Genomic DNA, 19320 nt, shown 5'->3' on the forward strand with positions numbered 1-19320 from the left:
AAATGGACGGGCAAATCGGCTTTTAAAGCAGTGAGCTGAATGGTCTGTCTACTTTCAAAAGGAAGAAAACGGCTTGCACACAATTGGGCTCCAGTTGAATACGTGACTTGTAAGTAAAGGAGGGCCCTCTCATTATTAACTGTGTCTGGTGAGGAGCATGTAGCTCCAAACATCACGCAGGCACATGTGGACACTGGACAGTGGTGGGAAAAGTACTATTTTTTTTTTACTTAAGTAAAGGTTTCAATAAATACTGCAATTTAGAAGTACTCTCTAGTAACTGAGCACCCCAGACCACTGTTGGAATACCCTATTTTATAAATTTAGACTACTAGGCCAGGGGTTTTCAAATTCAACTGATAATGAAACAGGCACCCTGAATAAGAATCAACGACCACTGTTGTGGTGTGGGGGGGAAACGCTTGAAATGAAATATTGACTGTTAAGGGCTTCATTTAATGTGTTCATTTAAGGTGAATTAAATCAAGCCCAAATCAGTCATTATTTAACTCACATGCTAATTGTCCAGAGCTCAAAAAAGATTGAGAACCACTAATCAATTCCTTTCCCATGGTTGCCCTTATTCCATATTAAAGGACAACTTTAGTTTTTTTCCCAACCAACGTTCATGTTTTAGGTTGGTATTAGAGAAAGTTAAAAGATGAGTGTTATTTATTTATTTTATTTTTTCATTTTCTGTTTTCTTTAGTTTTAGCGATTTTATCTATTTTTGACGGGGGGAGGGGGGCAGGGGCAACATTTTACAGCAATTTATTTTTTATTATTTACTATAGTTCATAAAATGTCATCTGCCCACAAAAGTTCACGAGACCTATTGAATGTGAAGGGGGCGGTGACAAAATAGAGCCTACACACAGTATGACATCCCCTAGTACCCCCTCTTCACATTCAGTAGTTACCATGATCTTTTGTGGCTAGATGTAATTTCCTGGGATCTAGTAGGACTATAGTAAATAATAATAAATAAATCTCCATGAAATTTTGTAAAAGATGACACATTTAGCCCCATGTTCAAATGCCCCCGCCCCCCTGTCAAAAATAGTTAAAATCGCTAAAACGAAAGCAAGCAGTAGGCCTAAATGAACAAAGATTAACACTCATCTTTTACTTTCTCTAATAACCTAAAACATGAACCTTGGTTGTCCTTTACAGGACACCCTTTTCTGTGGAAGTTCTTGACATCCGACTTCTCAGTAACTGACAACATTGATGTGTCATCATACATCACCAGGTCATTTTTCAACCCCTGGTCGATAAAAACGAATCAGCAATTTCCTACATTACTAAATGCATGGTCAGGGTCAGGGACCACATCATGCAATACCTTCACGGACCATAAAAATGTGTCCAAAGAATCATTGTTGTGAACAAATTCAGGGACTCACCTTTCATTTTCAGCCTCCTTGTTTGAGACTATTGAAAGTCAGAAGAGACCCTCTACACATGCTGAGGGGTATTTGTGATGCCATATTTGTTCCATTTAAATGGTAAATGGTGCATTTATATAGCGCCTTTATCCAAGGTGCTTTATAGAGATTGGGCATTACATTCACACACAGAAGCTGGAGGAAACCATGCAAGGCACCAACCTGCATATCGGGAGCAATTATGGGTCAGGACACTTCGACACAAACTCTGGGTGAGCCCGGGTTCGAACTGGGAACCTTGCGGTTTCCATCCGGTCACTCTACCCCTGAGCCACTGCCCACTGTTTAGTGAAACATGTAGGTAGGAGGACACTCATGGCTACCGCATGGCCCAGTGTGAGCGCTTCCAAACCCCAACTGTTGGGGTTTGGAAGCACTCGTTTTCATTCAATTAGAAACAATTGAAATTCAAGTGTTGGGGCCCCAACACTTGAATTTCTTGACAGAATGTAGCTCATAACATGTCTATGGTGGATTCTTATGAGTCAAATGCTTTGCAGATTGAAAGGAATAATTCAAGCTTGCCTTACAGCTGCAATGTTGGCGAGTTAAAACCTTGTTTAATACAAGATCGTACTTTTCTATTTGGATGAATGGGCTGTCAATGGAGGGTGGTAGAGTAGAGCGGGATTGAAGAAGACATCACCCTTGATATGCACATAGCTTCAGGATAAAAGTGTGCTCAAAGAGAATACGTGCAAGCCCATGTGCTCATGTGACGACCCCCGAGAAGAGATGGAAACGCAAACACTACAGTGTTAAAGTGCACAAAGCTCCAGTTGCGCCAGTCGTCGTCAATACAGCGGTGATCGATATTCAAATTCTCTGGGCGCGTTCGGAAATAGCGCACTGAGTGCAAACTAATAGGCGAGTGCGCTCCCGGTGCACCCCACATCAGTGTCAGTGGTTTTCAACCCCTTTCCTATCAAGGCCCATTGTTTATTTAGCATTTGCGCCACGGACCACATGAGATTTTTGTTGTGCGTTGGATAAGATTTCGTCCACAATTCCGCACTGTATTGATGTTGGTACCATTAGGAGAGACAACAGGCAAACGATCAAATTAACAATTCTTCTACATTCTCTAATTGTGTAGACTTCTTGTAAATTAAGTAATGCGGATGTTTAACAATAATTTAACTGTTGAGAGCGTACAATGACACCAAGAGCTAAACAGGGGTCCATTTGGATACCAACTCTCCATCATTTAGCTAAGGACCATGTGGACCCGTCCCCCCACAAAGGACCACTGGTTGAAAACCATGTATTAACACACAATATAAGTAAGAATCATCATTTCCTGTGCCACCCAAAAAGTGATCTAAATGTCCCTTGGTTAATTTTACATTGGCTAAGGGAAGGAAAAATAAATAAAGTGATTTCTCACACACAGCTGCTTGTGGTCCTCTGCTGATGGATATTTCCTCGGTCCTAGACGAGACAGAGACACAGGATACGACAAGTGGTATAAAACTGTCATTACAGTGATTTATTATAATGAACCATGAAAATAGCCAACCAGTGCGGTGTTCTGTGAGTCTTTTCTCCCCTCCGAACTAACATACACTCACACACACAAATAATAATAATAAAAAAAGAGACAAAGTTGAAGAGTCCAGAACTTTGAAGGAAAAAAAATAAAAAAAATAATGCTACTGTCACAGAAAACATTCAGCTTTGCCAACAGAGCGCTCGTATTTACAACCATATTCAAAAAAGAGAAAAAAAAAAAAGAAAGAAAAGAAAATGGGATGGGAGCGAATTGTACAAGCATAGAAAAAAAAGAAAAAGCTAATATTTACAACCTGTTTTCCTGGTGAAAGCTGGAGTAACCACCTATACATTAAATTACACTTTCTACAAAGAACCATTGATATTCAAAAATAAACCGCCGACATCCTGCCTACGGGTGACACCTCACTCTGTCTACCGAAGAAGACTACAGCACACACTCTCCTCGCTTTCACGTTCACGCGTTCTCCTTTTCGCTATATGCGACACTCCATGTGACACGTGACAAAAACACAGAAAGGCACGTGACCTCCATACACTCACTCACACACAAACGTACAGTTTCGCACACACACACACACACACACACACACACAGTCACACACACACACGCAGAGTGTGAGTGCAGCCTCCTAGGGCAGAGAAGCAGTCTCCCAGAAGGGGCCTTTTTCTGAAATCTCTGCAGCGGTGCACAGAATATTTGTTGTTACACAGAGAGGAATAAAAAAAATAATTATTGTTCGTTCTCTATACAAAAAGCTTTTCTTTCTGCTATAATAAGCTTGCTAGATAAAACAAGTACATGGGTGTAGACTGAGAGCAGACGACAGGAAGGATAGGAAGGAACAGCGAGGTGAAAAGGACTAAGAGACAAATGAAGGAAAAGGGCTATAGGCTGGAATGTCCATTTGATACAAAGTGCGGGGGCCTTACAATAGGAGTCCAAAACAAGACAACTGGACAGAGAGCTTGTCTCTCTGTCGCAGTAGGAGAGGATTATATCAAACTATAAGGGAGGCCAGAGACAGGGTTATGAGCACCGGGGGATTAGTCCATCTTCAGTTTACACAAAGTAGATTTTTTTGTCTCTCAAAAGATTGTTGCAACTTCCAAATTCCATCTTCTTTTCGCTTCGTTTTAAAAAGTACCCTTGTATCCCGCGTTCTCCAGCTGTTTTTCCATTGGCCATGTTGTGTGTTCAGGTACATAGAAAACATATCTACAGCTTATAATACATACGCTGTTGGGGAGGAGGGCCCCTCTCAGGCAGAGTTCATAGGGGCATAGGTATAGGCCGGGCCCTGCCAGCGGGGGGGAGGTCAGTGCCACCCTGTACCCAGGTACCCGGAGCTATGGAAGGGGGCAGAGGGGGCAGGAGGAGCCCCACGAGACCCGCTGGGAATCTGGGAGGACGCCGGTGGGGCCTGGCCTGGGCCCGGCAGAGCCTGCTGGGGCGGGGGAGGCGGAGGGGGAGGCAGTCCCGTCTGCTGATGGGGGGGTGGCGGGTAGGCGGAGGGAGGGGGCACCGACAGGGCCGGCTGGAAGGCCCCTAAGTTCTGGAAGTGGTGGGGGGGTGGCGCCTGCGTTGAAGGGGCAGGGGGAGGAGGGGGCGGAGGCGGCGGGGGAGGAGTCAGTGACCCGCTCGGAGCCAGCTGCTGCTGGGGGACGAGCTGGGCCTGCGGGGGAGGGGGCGGAGGGGGCGAGCCCGCCACCAGCAGGAGCTGGTGCTGCTGGATGGGGGTGGCGTGCTGCTGCGGGGGGTGTGGCGGGGGAGGGGGAGGTGGGGGCGGGGTTCCGGCGCTCTGGTAGTGCAAGCTGTGCGGCAGAGTCTGCATCAGGGCCGCCGCCGCCGCTGGCGGGGGGTAGGGCGAGGGCACGGCCGACTTGAACCCGGAGAAGGCCGAGGGGGCCGTTTGTCCAACAGGGAAATACGCCGCGGAGGCCTGCGGCGGCGCCGGCGGGGGAGGGGGTGGCGGGGGCGGAGCGCCCTGGGCGTTGTACTGCGGAAGGAACGGAGCCGGCGGCGGGCCCGGCGGCGCCGCGGCCAGCTGGGCCTGCTGGGGTACGAGGAGGACCGGAGACTGGGAGGAGAACAGCGCTCTCTGCCCGCGAAAGGGCGACCCGGCGGCCTGGGGGGGCTTGGGGGAGTGGAGGAGCGAGGAGGAGGAGGAGCCGGGGTACTGGACCGGCGAGGAGGAGGGGAGCAGCTTGGTGGGGGTCAGGGGGGCCAGCGGCTTGGGGCCGCCGGCGGGCTTGCTCGGCATCTGGCCGCTCGGGTTGGGCGTCCGAGGCTGACCGTCGCCGCCGTCTTCCTCCTTGGCCGGCCGAGCGGAGGGCTGGGCCGGGCCGGCGGAGCCAGGAGAACATGGCTGGAGGAGGGAGGAGAGAGGATACAGCGTTGTTCCAAATGTTGAATACATGAAGGTGATCTGCAATATGTACAGGCCTGTCACAGTCAGTACATAATCGCAATGCTAAGTTTTTTTGCATAGTCAATCGTTTCCCATGTTTTAAATGATTAGATGTGTCGGTTATTTATTTGCATATTTAAGTCATATCCGTTATTTATTTCCTTGTATATTTAAGTTATTTGTCATTTCTGCCCAATTAGTGATTAACTGATTACGAAGCCTAAAAGGCAAACGGAAATACACATTGTTAACGTTCCAATGTTCAATGCAAAATAACCAGAATTAACACTCCCAACGCCCAGGACGAAGTTCTTTGTCCTTTCTATTAGTAACACCCGACGCCCAGGACGAAGTATTGTCCAAAAGACGAAGTTTATTGATATGAGAACGGATCGCATGGCTCCACAACCTGGGAGCGCCTGTTGGGCAATCCTCGGTGTTGCGTAAGAGTGAGACGTCATCGAAAAACTCCCTCCCCTGTTTAGCTGATGAAAACGAATATCTTAAAACATTCATCTAAATCATCCCGTCTAATTATGAAAAAAGATGCTGTGGTCCAGTCGCTAGTCGCGATAGATTTATTCTTACCTCCCGTTGTTGTCGATCGACTCTAGAGTGGTGTGGCTATTGTTAGCTGCTACACACACATTCACAACAACATCCGGTCCGCGGGTAAAAGGGGTCCGTGTTTATAAATCGAATGGGCGCTATAATGTAATGGATTAAATAACCCCGGGCAAAGTGTTAAAATCGTTTAATTGCAATTATTAATGTGACAATTGATCCTAAATAAGTAAACGTGCATCCGATGGCTTACCTCTTTCGTCGGGGTTTTCTGAAGACCCGGTGATGGACATTCTGCCCCTGCTGTGGAATCGCCTCCCTCCGCGTCGCCATCTGGAGAACAAAACCACGTCGGAAATCAATGACATGAAACATGATGAAAAACCAACAATGGTCCAGACGTTTGTCTCAGTTAGCCCACCTGCGTCTTTGTCTTTGCTGAGCAGCAGAGCTCTGTGGTAGCCACGTTCTCGGGCCTGTTCCACAGAATTAGATGAAGTCCTGAGGGGGGAGAAGAAATAAAAAATGCCATTAGAACTTTATTTTCAGTAGAGCATGAATTATGTCTGCAAGTCACTGGGTTTAGGTAGCTGCCTTCTGCGTTACCGTCATTCAAAATCTGCCTGCCTATAGAAGCCAGATTAGGCTTTACTTGAGCTGAATTTTATGAAGCTTTTCATTCATAAATTCCTGGATGTGTACGTGTTTAACACGGGGAATAAATGACTATGATTTGCGTAATAGAGCATCAAAGTCTGATCAATATCAGTAGAGGGCACTAGTTCATGAACTTTTTATTGTCTCCACCAGGCCGAAGGCATGTGGAGAGAGCATGTTTTGCACTCCGTCCATGTGTGTGTGTGTGTGTGTGTGTCCGTCCGTCTGTTACCAACTAATCTCCGGCACCGTTAACCCGGTCGATGCCACAACGATGAACCTCTTTCCAGAATGGCATGTTATAGCGCTACCAGGATGCAAAAACATTTTTTTTATATTACTCCTCCAGATTCTGTCCAAAAATCTTATGCCTAAACTTCTTTGCCTTTTTTTTTTTTACCATTTTGAAAAATATAGTTCAAATAGCAGATCTACAAGCTCACAACGTGTTGATGTAAATTTCACATTTCACTTTTTTTCTTGTATAAGTAGTAGTGCATACCACTGTCCCTCTCCTCCCTCCCTCTCTCCTTTCTCTCCTGCAGGGTTCTCCAGCTCCTCGCTGGCCGGGGGCGCCTCCTTGGGGGCGGTGTTGACGGGGGCCGCCGGTGGTGCCGGCGGAGGCGGTGGGGGTTCCGGGGTCACCTCGGCGGCGGCGGCGACAGGGAAGGCGTCCACGGTCAAAGGCGGCACGGTAGACTGCACGGGAGAGCTGCACTCGTTCTTGGAGCCGCTGCGGCGAGCCTCGCGCTGACGCTTCCTGTACTCTAGCAGGGACACCTGGGAACGGAACAGAAACAGAAACGGCGATGTCATTCAAGGTTACGCATGCATGGTCCCACCTATGACCAGCAGGGGGCAGCATTTGCTTTCCTTTTTTTCTTGCTGGATAAGAATGGCATGACATCAGAAATATATTAGCTTAAGATTAAAAACAGTGGTTTTCAACCAGTGGTTCCGGGGGACCACCAGTGGTCCGTGAGGGGGTTCCAGGTGGTCCCCATGCTAAATGATGGAGAGTTGGTAACCAAATGTACCCGTATAGATCTTTAACTCTTTGAGAGTGTAAAATTAAACCAAACATCTGCATTACTTCATTTAAAAGAAGTCTTCACAATTAGCCTGTCGCTAAGTCCCACCCAAGCCCGTTGTTGGCCAATATCACGTTAGCAACGGTTACTAGGTTAGGATCCTGGTCAAGCTTGCAATGCTGGTCAAAATGGTTTTGCAGTGTCAATACATATATTTGCTGTACAGCATGTGTGGACCTCAGAAAGAGGGTTTGTTTTCTTACTTTGTTATGAGCAAACTAGTCCATTCCATGAATTATTTCGCTCCGTTGTGCAGTTTAGTAGTATTAGAAATAAAAATAGGCTCTCATTGACTTCCATTGTAACGGGGAAACAACTCTCAAAGTCACTCTTTTAGAACACTAAGCTGATTCTGACCATTTATGAGTGGCATCAGGAAATCTCATGCAGTATTATTGGTCCAAATCTGTACACGCACTCCTGAAGTAGCCTCGGTCCCAGGCTTACCATCCAGACCGTTGGATGTAAACAAATTTATTTGATCTCGTCCACTTGTCGCAAACACCATACACAATTTTGGACGTGTTTGAGGGAGATGCTTTAGGAGAAGTCAATGAGAGCCTATTTTTATATATACTATTAAACTGCACAACGGAGCTAAATAATTCATGGAATGGACTAGTTTGCTCATAACGGGTAAGAAAACAAACCCTCTTTCTGAGGTCCACAGATGCTGTACAGCAAATATATGTATTGACACTGCTTAACCATTTTGACCAGCATTGCAAGCTTGACCAGGACCCTAACCTAGTAACCGTTGCTAACGTGGTATTGGCCAACAACGGGCTTGGGTGGGACTTAGCGACAGGCTAATTAGAGAACGTAGAAGGATTTTGATCAACATTTGCCTGTCATCTCTCCTAAATATTGGACCTCGATATGAAAAACCACTGGATTCAAACCAAAGAACCAGTGGGCGAATGCTACAATAGCTCACCTTTTTCTTCTGCGGGGGATTCTGTGCGGAACCGCCCGCCTCTCCTGCGCTGTCTGCGCTGAGCGAGCGGGAGAAGCCCAGGGAGGCCTGCTCCTCGGAGCACGGGTAGAAGAGCTGGCCCTGGGCCTCCACGAAGGGAGGAGCCGTGACGCTGCTGCTCCCGCCTCCAGCCACCACCACCACCAACGGAACGATGGCTGCGGTCCCTGCTGCTGCAGGCCCAGCTGCAGCCTCGGGCCTGAAGGGAGGCGGGACCAGGACCAGGGGCCCGGCTGCAGCCTCGGGCCTGAAGGGAGACGGGACGACCAGGAGCCCCGCTGCGGCCTCGGGCCTGAAGGGAGGCGGGACCAGGACCAGGGGCCCAGCTGCGGCCTCGGGCCTGAAGGGAGGTGGGACCAGGACCAAGGGCCCCGCTGCAGCTCCGTCGGGCCTGAAGGGAGGCGGGACCAGGACCAATGGCCCCGCTGCAGCCCCGTCGGGCCTGAAGGGAGGCGGGACCAGGGGCTCCAGGGTGTGCGAGGGGGTGAGGTCCCTCAGGTTGGAGACGATCGGAGAGAAGTTGAGGCCGGTCGGCCCCGACGCCGGGACTCTCTCGGGGCTCTTTATCCAGCCAGGGAAGGAGGACGAGGAGGCCGGCGGCTCTGTGCTCGGAGAGGCCTCGCCGCTGACGTCTGTCACGGCGGCGCCAGCGTCGCCCCGGTCCTTGTCCTCTCCTCCTCCGCCACAGTCTGTGGTGGACTCGGCGGTGGAGGGCTGGGGACTCTGGGGCACCGAAACCACCTTGGCCTCCGTCAAGGGCCCATCTGCACTGGGGGGCCTCGTGCAGGGGGAGGACAGCAGCGAGGGAGGACGCTCAGGCTGAGAAAAGGAGAGAAACATTTGAGTACTATACTAATTAAATGCATTATTATGTATATCACTATTATTTTTCTGTCATTTTCACTACCTCCTGGGTGCTGGGTCTGCGACTGCCCTCTGGGGAGCTGTCCATTGAAGATTCACTCTGTGAACACAAGGACCCATGTAAATACCACATTCGGTTTTCCCATTGCTGGCTAAGCCCTCCTATGGACAGCTTTGCGTGTTTGTGTGTAAGAGTATGGAATGAGTTTGTAGCACGGAATGTGACGATTTGATTGGCTGATGTATGAGGATAAGAGCGGCCCTCACTTCAGATGTGTGAGATTTTTTTATTTCGCTCTAGAAGAAGGCTCACATCCTGAGGGGCACTAAGTGTGTGCGTTGGGGTACTAGGCAGGGCTTCTTACCTCCTGAGGGGCACTAAGTGTGTGCATTGGGGTACTAGACAGGGCTTCTTACCTCCTGAGGGGCACTAAGTGTGTGCATTGGGGTACTAGGCAGGGCTTCTTACCTCCTGAGGGGCACTAAGTGTGTGCGTTGGGGTACTAGGCAGGGCTTCTTACCTCCTGAGGGGCACTAAGTGTGTGCGTTGGGGTACTAGGCAGGGCTTCTTACCTCCTGAGGGGCACTAAGTGTGTGCGTTGGGGTACTAGGCAGGGCTTCTTACCTCCTGAGGGGCACTAAGTGTGTGCATTGGGGTACTAGGCAGGGCTTCTTACCTCCTGAGGGGCACCAAGTGTGTGCGTTGGGGTACTAGACAGGGCTTCTTACCTCCTGAGGGGCACTAAGTGTGTGCGTTGGGGTACTAGGCAGGGCTTCTTACCTCCTGAGGGGCACTAAGTGTGTGCGTTGGGGTACTAGGCAGGGCTTCTTACCTCCTGAGGGGCACCAAGTGTGTGCGTTGGGGTACTAGGCAGGGCTTCTTACCTCCTGAGGGGCACTAAGTGTGTGCGTTGGGGTACTAGGCAGGGCTTCTTACCTCCTGAGGGGCACTAAGTGTGTGCGTTGGGGTACTAGGCAGGGCTTCTTACCTCCTGAGGGGCACCAAGTGTGTGCGTTGGGGTACTAGGCAGGGCTTCTTACCTCCTGAGGGGCACTAAGTGTGTGCGTTGGGGTACTAGGCAGGGCTTCTTACCTCCTGAGGGGCACTAAGTGTGTGCGTTGGGGTACTAGGCAGGGCTTCCGTCGTGTTGGACTCCTCGATGCGGGGTCGCGGCGGCGTGGCCAGAAGGAGCATCGCAGGAGGCACCTCCGATTGGTCGGCCCTGGTGGGCGTAGCACAAGGCGAGCCGTAGGGCGTGGAGCCCTCCGACATGCAGGCGTCCAGAGGACTCAGCCGTCGCTTTTTCAGAGGCGTGGGCAACTCTGGAAAGGAACAGGGACACGGCAGTGTCACAACTTTGTACTGCTCTGTACTTTGCGGTGGCCGGCCCCAGACTCTGGAACGGCCAAACCTTCCATGTTGGCTCTGCCCCCTCATTAGAGGCCTTTAAATCCCTACTAAAGACTCACTGTGGCCTTTGACACCGCTTGATTGTATATTCTGTGTAGCTTTGTAATAGTTTCTTTTTAGCTCCTTTTATTTTTATATATTTTTCCTTCAAAATTGTGTTGGTGTTGATCTGTTGCTCTTTTAAAACCTGTACAGCACTTTGTTCGTCCATTGGTCGTTGTAATATATGCTTTATAAATAAAGTTTGAGATGCTCTAAAACAGTCCACGAGGTGGCCGGGATTTCAGTTATATAATACCTGAATAGAAACTTTTAACCTTCTAAGTTGACGTGAAAAAAAAAACAAGGATTCCACAGTGATGTCAGGTCTCTGTGGCTCACAAGCAGGAAGCTAGCCCCTCGTTCGTGAACAGCTTCGAGTCTGTGCTACTTCCGTGCTGCATAACTTAACAGTGACATCACTGACAAATCCTTGAGCGTTCTTCGTGTCGTTTCTCATCCTTTATTCGCTCAGTTTGACATGATGAACTCACGTTTTTTCCAAAAGGTCTTTATTTGTTTAAAGCACTATTTTAAATTCAAAATCCGCTGTCCTCTAGTTAGGTTTTTCTTATTTCTTTGTATCCTTATCTTTTATATGCTCTTATTCTTTTCATAGATTTCAGTATTGGTGGTGGTTTAATGCCATGTGCACCAAAGACAACTATCCCACTTCCGTGCGGACAATAAAGTGGAATCATATCGCTCACCTGGTAGCGAGCAGCTGCCATTGTAGGGCAGCGGACTGTCAGAGTCTCCATTGATCTGAGGGCTGAGAGGGCCTTCACTAGTGGGCATGATCAGCCTGGGCTGTCTGGCTGGACTAGTGGAGCCCTCCTCCTCCAGGGCCTGCTTCAGCCATCGCTGGAGGGAGAGAGAGAGAGAGAGAGAAGATTTACGCAAAGAGCACCACACTCTAGTGAGAAATTCCAACACTTTATTTCAAAGCACCTGAATCCGAGAGTAGACCTGGGCTCTGTTGATACTACCAACCGCTTCTTTTTATCTCGGTGGGCGGGTGGAATTTATAGCAGCCCATTCCACAACAAGTTCTTAAGTGTAAACATGCAAGTCTTGTGAAAAACGAATCCCCAAGCGCTTAGTAAAGCCAAAGTAATGTATGTACCTTTTTACAACTGCCGGTGGTCTGCGGCGTCTCGGGCAGCTCCCGGGACCGCCGTCGGCCTGTGGGCACCCCGGGCGTGGTGGGGCTCCGGTTGGCCAGGAAAGGCGAGGAGAAGCGGACGTAGTGTTTGGGCGTGCTGTAGACCGGCGGCGTGCAGACCATGCCGGGCAAGGCGTTGAGCTGGGTGGCGAGTACTTCAGGGTCACTGCTTATTCTCAAAGGCCTCTCGGGGACAGGTTCGGGGGTCCGCACCGCCACGCGCACCTCCTGATGCTTTTCCCCCATCCAGTCGCTCACATAGTGCTGCTGCAGAAAGACAGGACGGTAGAGAGGGATGTTGTTGTAAAAGTCAGAACTAGGACTGTAGCTAACGTCCACAGACGTCCTGGGCATAAATTGTGTTAATTAACTAAACCGATGACCAATTAGTAGTCATATCATTAGTCCGAGGTGTACAGGGAGAAATGGAGGGGGGGGGGGGGGGGGGGGGGGGAGTTTGTACCTTTTTAGTTTTGAAGTTCTTCTGCCCGGAGCGGTTTCTGTCTGGTGCAGGCGAGCTGCTGCTATGTGGAGGGCTGGTGTCTTCGGCTTGAGAGGGGATCGCTTCAGGCTCCGGAGCGTCTCTGAGAGTCTCTCCTTCCAGCATTTCGTTTGCCAGGGGCTCGACACCACACTCCCCCGGAGAGCCGGGGGGCAAGTCCGAACAGGTGCTGATGGTGCGAGCTCGCCGCCGCTGCTGGCCAATGTGCGTTCGGTTCCGGGAGAAACTCTTCCTATTCCTCGAGCCTTTGACCTTGGCCGGCTTCAGCCCCGGCTCCTCTTTCACTTCCAGAAGTGGCTGAGGGATAAGAAATAGCGTATGTCCTTCATAAGATAAACAGGACTGCCAATATGATTAATTAGTAGGGTCTGTCACAATATTATCGTGCCATGAAATACTGCAAATGATTGACATAAAAAAATGAAAACAAGATGGGTGCATTGAGCAAATAAACTGGCTGTTGGTTTACCTGTACGGCAGCTGGGGAGTCCGCCATCTCAGGGGTGGTGGGAGGCTCCTCCTTGATCTGGGTGGTCCCAGGCTCGGACTTATTGGTGCCGATCCTCTCCAGGGCTTGCTCTCTCCGCTTCTCCCTCTTCTCCATGCGGGCGAAGGCTTGGAGGATGGCCTCCATCTTCCTTTCTTCCCGCGTCTGCAGATGTCCAGGAGGAGAGAGGGAGAAGATGAGACACGAGAACAGGTGCGTTAACGGAGCTCTACAACTCTCACTCGGTCACAGGTGTAGGGATTACAACCGCTTAATAGGCCTCGCATAATATAAGCTAAAAAGAACGGCAGAATGGGCAAACAAGGTCACCAACATGAATAGCTTTATGTTGTAGTACTGCGTTTATCAACTATAATGCGTGGTGTGTCTATATTATCAATTATGTGCATGTCTGTGCCAAAAATACACTTTTTTTTTCTTAAGGGGATTACTTGCGTTAACCAGAAGAAAGAAAAAAAGAGCACCAAATCACAACACCATTAAAAAGTAATTAAGCCATACGGAGACACGGCCAATGTCACCGCAGCGGTCAGGTTTGAAGATGTGGCTCTGTAAAAGTGTAGCGAGCTTGTAGATCTGCTATTTTTCAATAGCTAAATTATAACATAAAATATAGTTAAATCTCATTACTGAAATCCATTGTTGGGCCAAAGTCCCAATTGTGTAATTTGTTAAACCGTTTCCGCAACAATTAGCACAATAGTTAGCTATGCTAAACATTCCCAGTCGAAGAAATTTCAGATTGAAGTTTTTAATTCATGAAATATCCGAGATCATTAGGGTTATTGGAAGATGCTTCTGAACAGTCATTCCATAGCTAGCTTTACCATTTCATTTCAATACTCGTGAATTGAATCTATTCTATTGCTAGGTTTGAACACTACAATTACTCTTTCATCCGAACTATAACTAATAACCGAAAATGGCAAATCTATAAGCTTATAGATTGGCTATTTTCGGTGCACAAGGTGATTCCATTGCGGTGGTCTGCAGTCAATCAAGTGACTTCAATCAGTCGTGGTCGATTGAGAACAATAATCCATGGGGGGTGGCAGGCTGCTACGTGTGGGTCAAGTTTACCTCCTTATGCCTCAATCCCTTCCAGCTGGAGGCCCCGCCGACAGGCAGATGGGACTGCTCCGCTGGGTTGGCCTGAAATGGGTTCAATGAAATAAGACAGACCAGTTTAGAAGACACGCGGCCTTCCGGCAACACTCAACACAAGAACATTTGGGACCGGGGGGGGGGGGGGGGGGGAGTGGGGGCAGGAGTTCGACAGGACTATAGGCCTAGCTAGCAGCAAACCGGGCTGGTGACTACCTCGGAACGAACTAGGTTGCAACTAGGTGACACTTATAAAATGTCACCCCCTTTCCCTTAGGTTTAGGGTTAACCCTACCACAGGTTTTCAAAACAACCATCTGTTAGGTAACCACTCTTCAAATGTCATCAGTCTTTATGCAATTTTATTTTTTTATTTAAACCAGTAAAAACATTTTATGCTGGCCATTTAGGCCTGACGTCGTAATAAAATAATAAAGTCTTCTGAAAGAATATATATATTCAAAGATTTGTGCCGCATTTTCACGATTTTTCAAAAATAGCAGATCTACAGTACAAGCTCGTGCTACGAGCTTGTAGATCTGCTATTTTTCAATAGCTAAAGTATTACATAATGCTTAGTTAAAACACCAAAAGGGGTTCCCGCCCAGAAGAAAGAAAAAACACTAATGATTAAGCAATTGACATTCTTTCCGTCACCAGTGACCCAAACAGATGTTGAAGACGACTACAAAGGGATACATTGTGTTAGGGGGAGTGGGGGATTAGACAGTCGCAACACTCTCTCTACCCTTTTACAACCAAAAGTGGCTTTTGTTATGTACAAGTAGTTGAGATATCGTGCCAAGCACACACCATTACACACACACACACACACACACACACACACACACACACACAGGTGTTGCTTTCCAAGTTAACGCTCGAGAGTATTGGAGCTCCCTCCATCACTATGGCCGTGGCTCCATCTCTCTCTCTCCCCCTCACTCCATCCATTGCTCTCTGGCCAATTAGCAGGGCTGTACGTTGGCCAAGGATGAGTCAGCACTTTACACTTTGGGTCTATCGTGTGAAATGGAGCTGACTGCAGGGTAATTTCCAGAGTGTGTGTGTGTGTGTGTGTGTGTGAGAGAGAGGGAGAGAGAGAGTGTAGTGTGCTAACGCAAGCGTGTGTTTGTGACCCCATATCTCAGGGACACAGGGTTTTGTTGGCAGGGACACAGAGAGGATGAACCAGTAATTGGCCGGTTCAAAACCTGTACCACTGCCCGGTGAGCGCTATATTGAAAACTATAATAATGCACACTGGGGCATTCCAGTATGAACGAGTCCCTGCGAGCTCTTGTTTCGTTCCCACTCATGAGGGTGGGAGGGGTCCATGTATGTATGGACTGGAGGCCCGTTATCATTTAAACATTCTGTGTCGTGTTGTGTGAGCGTGCGTGTGTGTTGTGGTAAGGGGGGGGGGGGGGGGGGAAACTATGCAAATGACACGTGAACGATGACAAACACGGATGAAACTACTACTCCAGAGGAGTAAAGCAGGACGGACTGATGAGCGAGGAGAAAAACAGATTAAAAAAAAAGAAATGAAATAAAGCAAACGGGGGGCTTTGACAGCACAGCAGCATCACGTGATGGACTGGGGGTACTGGTGGGGTGGCAGGTAGGTAAGGAAGAGGCAATCAATAGAGTGAGGACACCTGCCCCTTGTCTACACACCAGCGCCCGACTGACAGACAGACAGACAGACAGACAGGGGAGTCCAAACCTCGAGCAACAGGGGCGCAGCGTAATGGGGGCGGGGCAGCTCAGTTTCACTTTTAGACATGGGGGGTGGGGGGTGGTGGGTCCGCTAGCGTGTATAGCAGCGTATAACAGAAGCTGGAGGCCCCTCTCTAAGCTTTATGGCAACACTTACCAGTTTCCTCCTCCTCTCTGCCGCAATCTGCTCCTCTGACTCCATCTCTACTTCATTGCTAACCAACCTTTGGTGGTCTTCATCTAGATCCTCAAATAAGTCAGGATCCTGTAAGAGGAGGGGGAAGAGGGGAGGAGGGGGGGTGGCGCTTTATCATGGCTGCTGCTCAATCAGTCAGTCTACAGACTAGAGGGCGTTAGTCAAGAGGAGTAGTAGTAGTAGTAGTAGTAGTAGTAGTAGTAGCAGTAGTAGCAGTAGTAGCAGTAGTAGAGGGGTAGTCTAAAGAGACTGCTGAGGAACTGTTGTGTGCGCTCGCACACAGACACCTGCTCAGAGCTCGCCTTTTCATACACAAGCACATCAGCTGAGCTAAAGAAAAATGAGATGTGCTCCTTGTTTTTCTAGGAGGAGACCTGTGATTCTCGAGGTATCCGTTCCAACTTTGCCATATCCTACATTCACAGACTGATTGATGTGGGCAGCGGGCGTACAATGTGCATGGGGGGGGGGGGCTGCCATACGATACTTGAGACAGCTAAACGAATTGTACAACAATAACAAAAATAATATGTAATAATTACATTTTGAGGACCACACTACAGACCGGAAGTTGGTCAGACAAATGCTTGACATGACATGTACTGTTAATTTCCGTCAAACTTACAGTATATGTTTGTTTTGTTTTTTAAGAATATTCCAATGCGACTTTGGGCCAATGCTGTCTTCCCTATTGTGCAATGCCCTTTGAGTGAGAATGTGTGGTAGTGATGAAATCTCTCCAGGGACATCTTCTTGCTTCACCTTTCTTGTTGTACCACAGTGTCGGCACGAAACAGTCAACTCAACTCAACTGTCTAGCTGCCTAAATCACATCTCCACTTCCCCATCTCCATTGCTGAAGCAATTAGCATGGCCTGGTTTCTACTAGGCCAAACAAACAAGACTAAATGTGTTTCACATTTGCACACTACACTATGGTTTCCGCATAATCCTGCTTTTAAGGACCACTTCACCACTTTTCAAAACTATCTTCATATAATAGGCCCTCACTAATGTTCATGATAAAATACTACCATTGTTTTCTACTCGTTCTGTGTCTCATTGGAGGTCTATTGGCTATTAGTGAGAACGATGGCTTCTATTTTCGCATTGCAACTTTTCAGGAATAGAAAGCCTGCCGTTTCTATTAGCTTGGATTCCCCAACAATGTTGACACTTGTGGACGGGTTTCTGAACTGCCCACAGCCCTCCTATGTGACACAAACAGAGTATAAAAAACCAAACTGGTGCAATTGTATCATGATCATTAAGAGGTCCTTTAAATCCCGCTTTAGATTACAAATAAAAAAAACTCTGTATTAACAAGTCACATAAGAGATACCTCTGAGTCTACATAAACAGATTCCACTGCATTTTGCGCAATGAGGCATATTTGTTCAAAAGCAGAGGAATATAATGCAACAACAGCCAGACAGGTGCCATGCCATCCTCTTGCAAATGGTGCTTTCTGGACACGGAAAACAGGGAACTGAAAAGTATGTAAAAAAAAAAAGAAAAGAAAAAAGTCTACTGTCTAACCATGGAAAATACATGCAAAGAAGTGAAAGAACAGAATACTTCACCAAGGTCAGGTAACTAGAATGCCATGCATAGCACAGGTAAATGTGAATTGTGGCAAAGCGTTCTAAACAGACATTGGTAAAATAAGGGGTGATGAATTTGATGGGTACAGTAATACTTTTCAAGCTAGGTGGCGGGGGGGGGGGGGGGGGGTGCAGTCATACCTGGTTGTTGGAGATGGAAAGGCGCAGTGGAGAGAGTTTCCTTTGCTTGCCGTCGATCATCATGGCCTTGGCTTTGCCCTCGCCGTCCAGGTCCATGTTCTGGTCGTGGCCCTGGTCGTCGACGTCGTGCGGCAGCATCTCCTTGTCCTTGCGGCTCCCTCGGCGCCGGCTCAGGGAGCCCAGGTTCTCCGTGGGTTCAGAGTTGTGTTTGAGCACCGGGCACTCTGGGTTGGCCTTTAAACAGGCACAGTCCACCTTGTATTTACTAAAAGAACGAGGAGGAGGAAAACGAAGAGTTACACAGAGAAAGGGCGGTAGACAAGAGGTTCTTGGCAAAACTATAGTGTCGCAGTCGCGCCCCCTCGAGAGACCCGGAAAAGAAATCCCTGTTCATTTTCCTCATAGACTTTTCAGAAAGTATTTATTTAAAGAAGTTTAAGCCGCAGACAAAGCCAACTCTTGTCGTGACAAATCATGACAACAAACAATTTTTCGGGCTGAACAAATAATTAGAAAGAAGAAGAAACCGGCAGGTTTTTTTGGTAATTATTTGTTTGGTCCAAAATATTGTTTGTCGTCATGATTTGTCACGACAAGAGTTGGCTTTATGACGCTTATAAGGTCTTTAAATAAATACGTTTTGAAATGTCTATGGGAAAAATGCATTGGAAACTATTTCCCGGGCCTGGCGTTGTCAGGAAAGGGGGCGGGACTGCGACGCTCTATAGCCTTTAATAATAATAATCAACGTGCTTTTTGAGTTCCATACAACTTACCAGCTGCCATAGTCAAAATCAAAGCCAATGGTAATCTCTGTGCCTTTGATGATAGGCCTCAATGAGTAGATGTATAAGTGCAGCATACCATCCTCAATGACGTGACGCACCTGAGGGAGTATGAAGAAAAACATCAATGGGTTTATACTGTAACATACTTATCATATAGTATAAAGCTAAAATGTATAACGCACTTTACATTAGAACACTGGGTATCATCTAAATACTCGGGAAAAAGGAATAAACTAAATAATAATAATAATAATATCTGGGACTTGTATAGCACTTTTCATAGTACTCAAAGATGCTTCACATGTGTGGGGGCCAGGGGAGTGAACATAAGAAGAGGACAGCTTCATTAGGAAAAACAAGTAAAAGATAAGAATTAAAACCAATAAAACAGTTACAACTTTGTTAGTCAAAGCTTGAGAGGGCTAGTCTAAACAGGTGGGTTTTCAGTGCGGTTTTTGAAGGTACTGAGGTAGGGGGGGAATCTCAAATTAACAAAAAAAAGTTAAAGTTGAAGTCAAAATAAACACACTAGATAAAGTGCAGTGTCTTTGTGCCATGTCAGACATGTGGTCCAACATGTCTCCTGATAGTATCCCCCAAAGCATGGGTTTTCAACA

General features: G+C 47.9%; 1 protein-coding gene across 8 annotated transcripts in view; it reads right to left on the bottom strand.

The window, feature by feature from the left end:
- Positions 1-2909: 2909 nt before the first annotated feature.
- The window catches only part of kmt2e (lysine (K)-specific methyltransferase 2E), a 44995-nt gene continuing 28584 nt past the window's right edge, over positions 2910-19320 (bottom strand). For 5 of the 8 annotated variants that reach the window (XM_080757199.1, XM_080757196.1, XM_080757198.1 and 2 more), the window contains exons 11-25: positions 18692-18801; positions 17916-18180; positions 16132-16239; positions 14229-14300; positions 13110-13292; positions 12602-12982; positions 12100-12405; positions 11684-11837; positions 10617-10846; positions 9567-9623; positions 8621-9478; positions 7095-7372; positions 6357-6436; positions 6189-6268; positions 2910-5329 (exon numbers count right to left, since the gene is read on the bottom strand). In XM_080757199.1, the coding sequence (XP_080613325.1) occupies positions 4280-5329; positions 6189-6268; positions 6357-6436; positions 7095-7372; positions 8621-9478; positions 9567-9623; positions 10617-10846; positions 11684-11837; positions 12100-12405; positions 12602-12982; positions 13110-13292; positions 14229-14300; positions 16132-16239; positions 17916-18180; positions 18692-18801 (4212 nt within the window). In that variant the 3' untranslated portion in view covers positions 2910-4279. The remainder of the gene's footprint in view (positions 5330-6188; positions 6269-6356; positions 6437-7094; positions 7373-8620; positions 9479-9566; positions 9624-10616; positions 10847-11683; positions 11838-12099; positions 12406-12601; positions 12983-13109; positions 13293-14228; positions 14301-16131; positions 16240-17915; positions 18181-18691; positions 18802-19320) is intronic. The other 3 variants (XM_080757202.1, XM_080757201.1, XM_080757200.1) reach the window with 1 other exon arrangement.

Source organism: Protomyctophum bolini (assembly GCF_963924005.1).
Source record: "Protomyctophum bolini genome assembly, chromosome: 23".
In the NCBI taxonomy this organism is placed as follows: Eukaryota; Metazoa; Chordata; class Actinopteri; order Myctophiformes; family Myctophidae; genus Protomyctophum; species Protomyctophum bolini.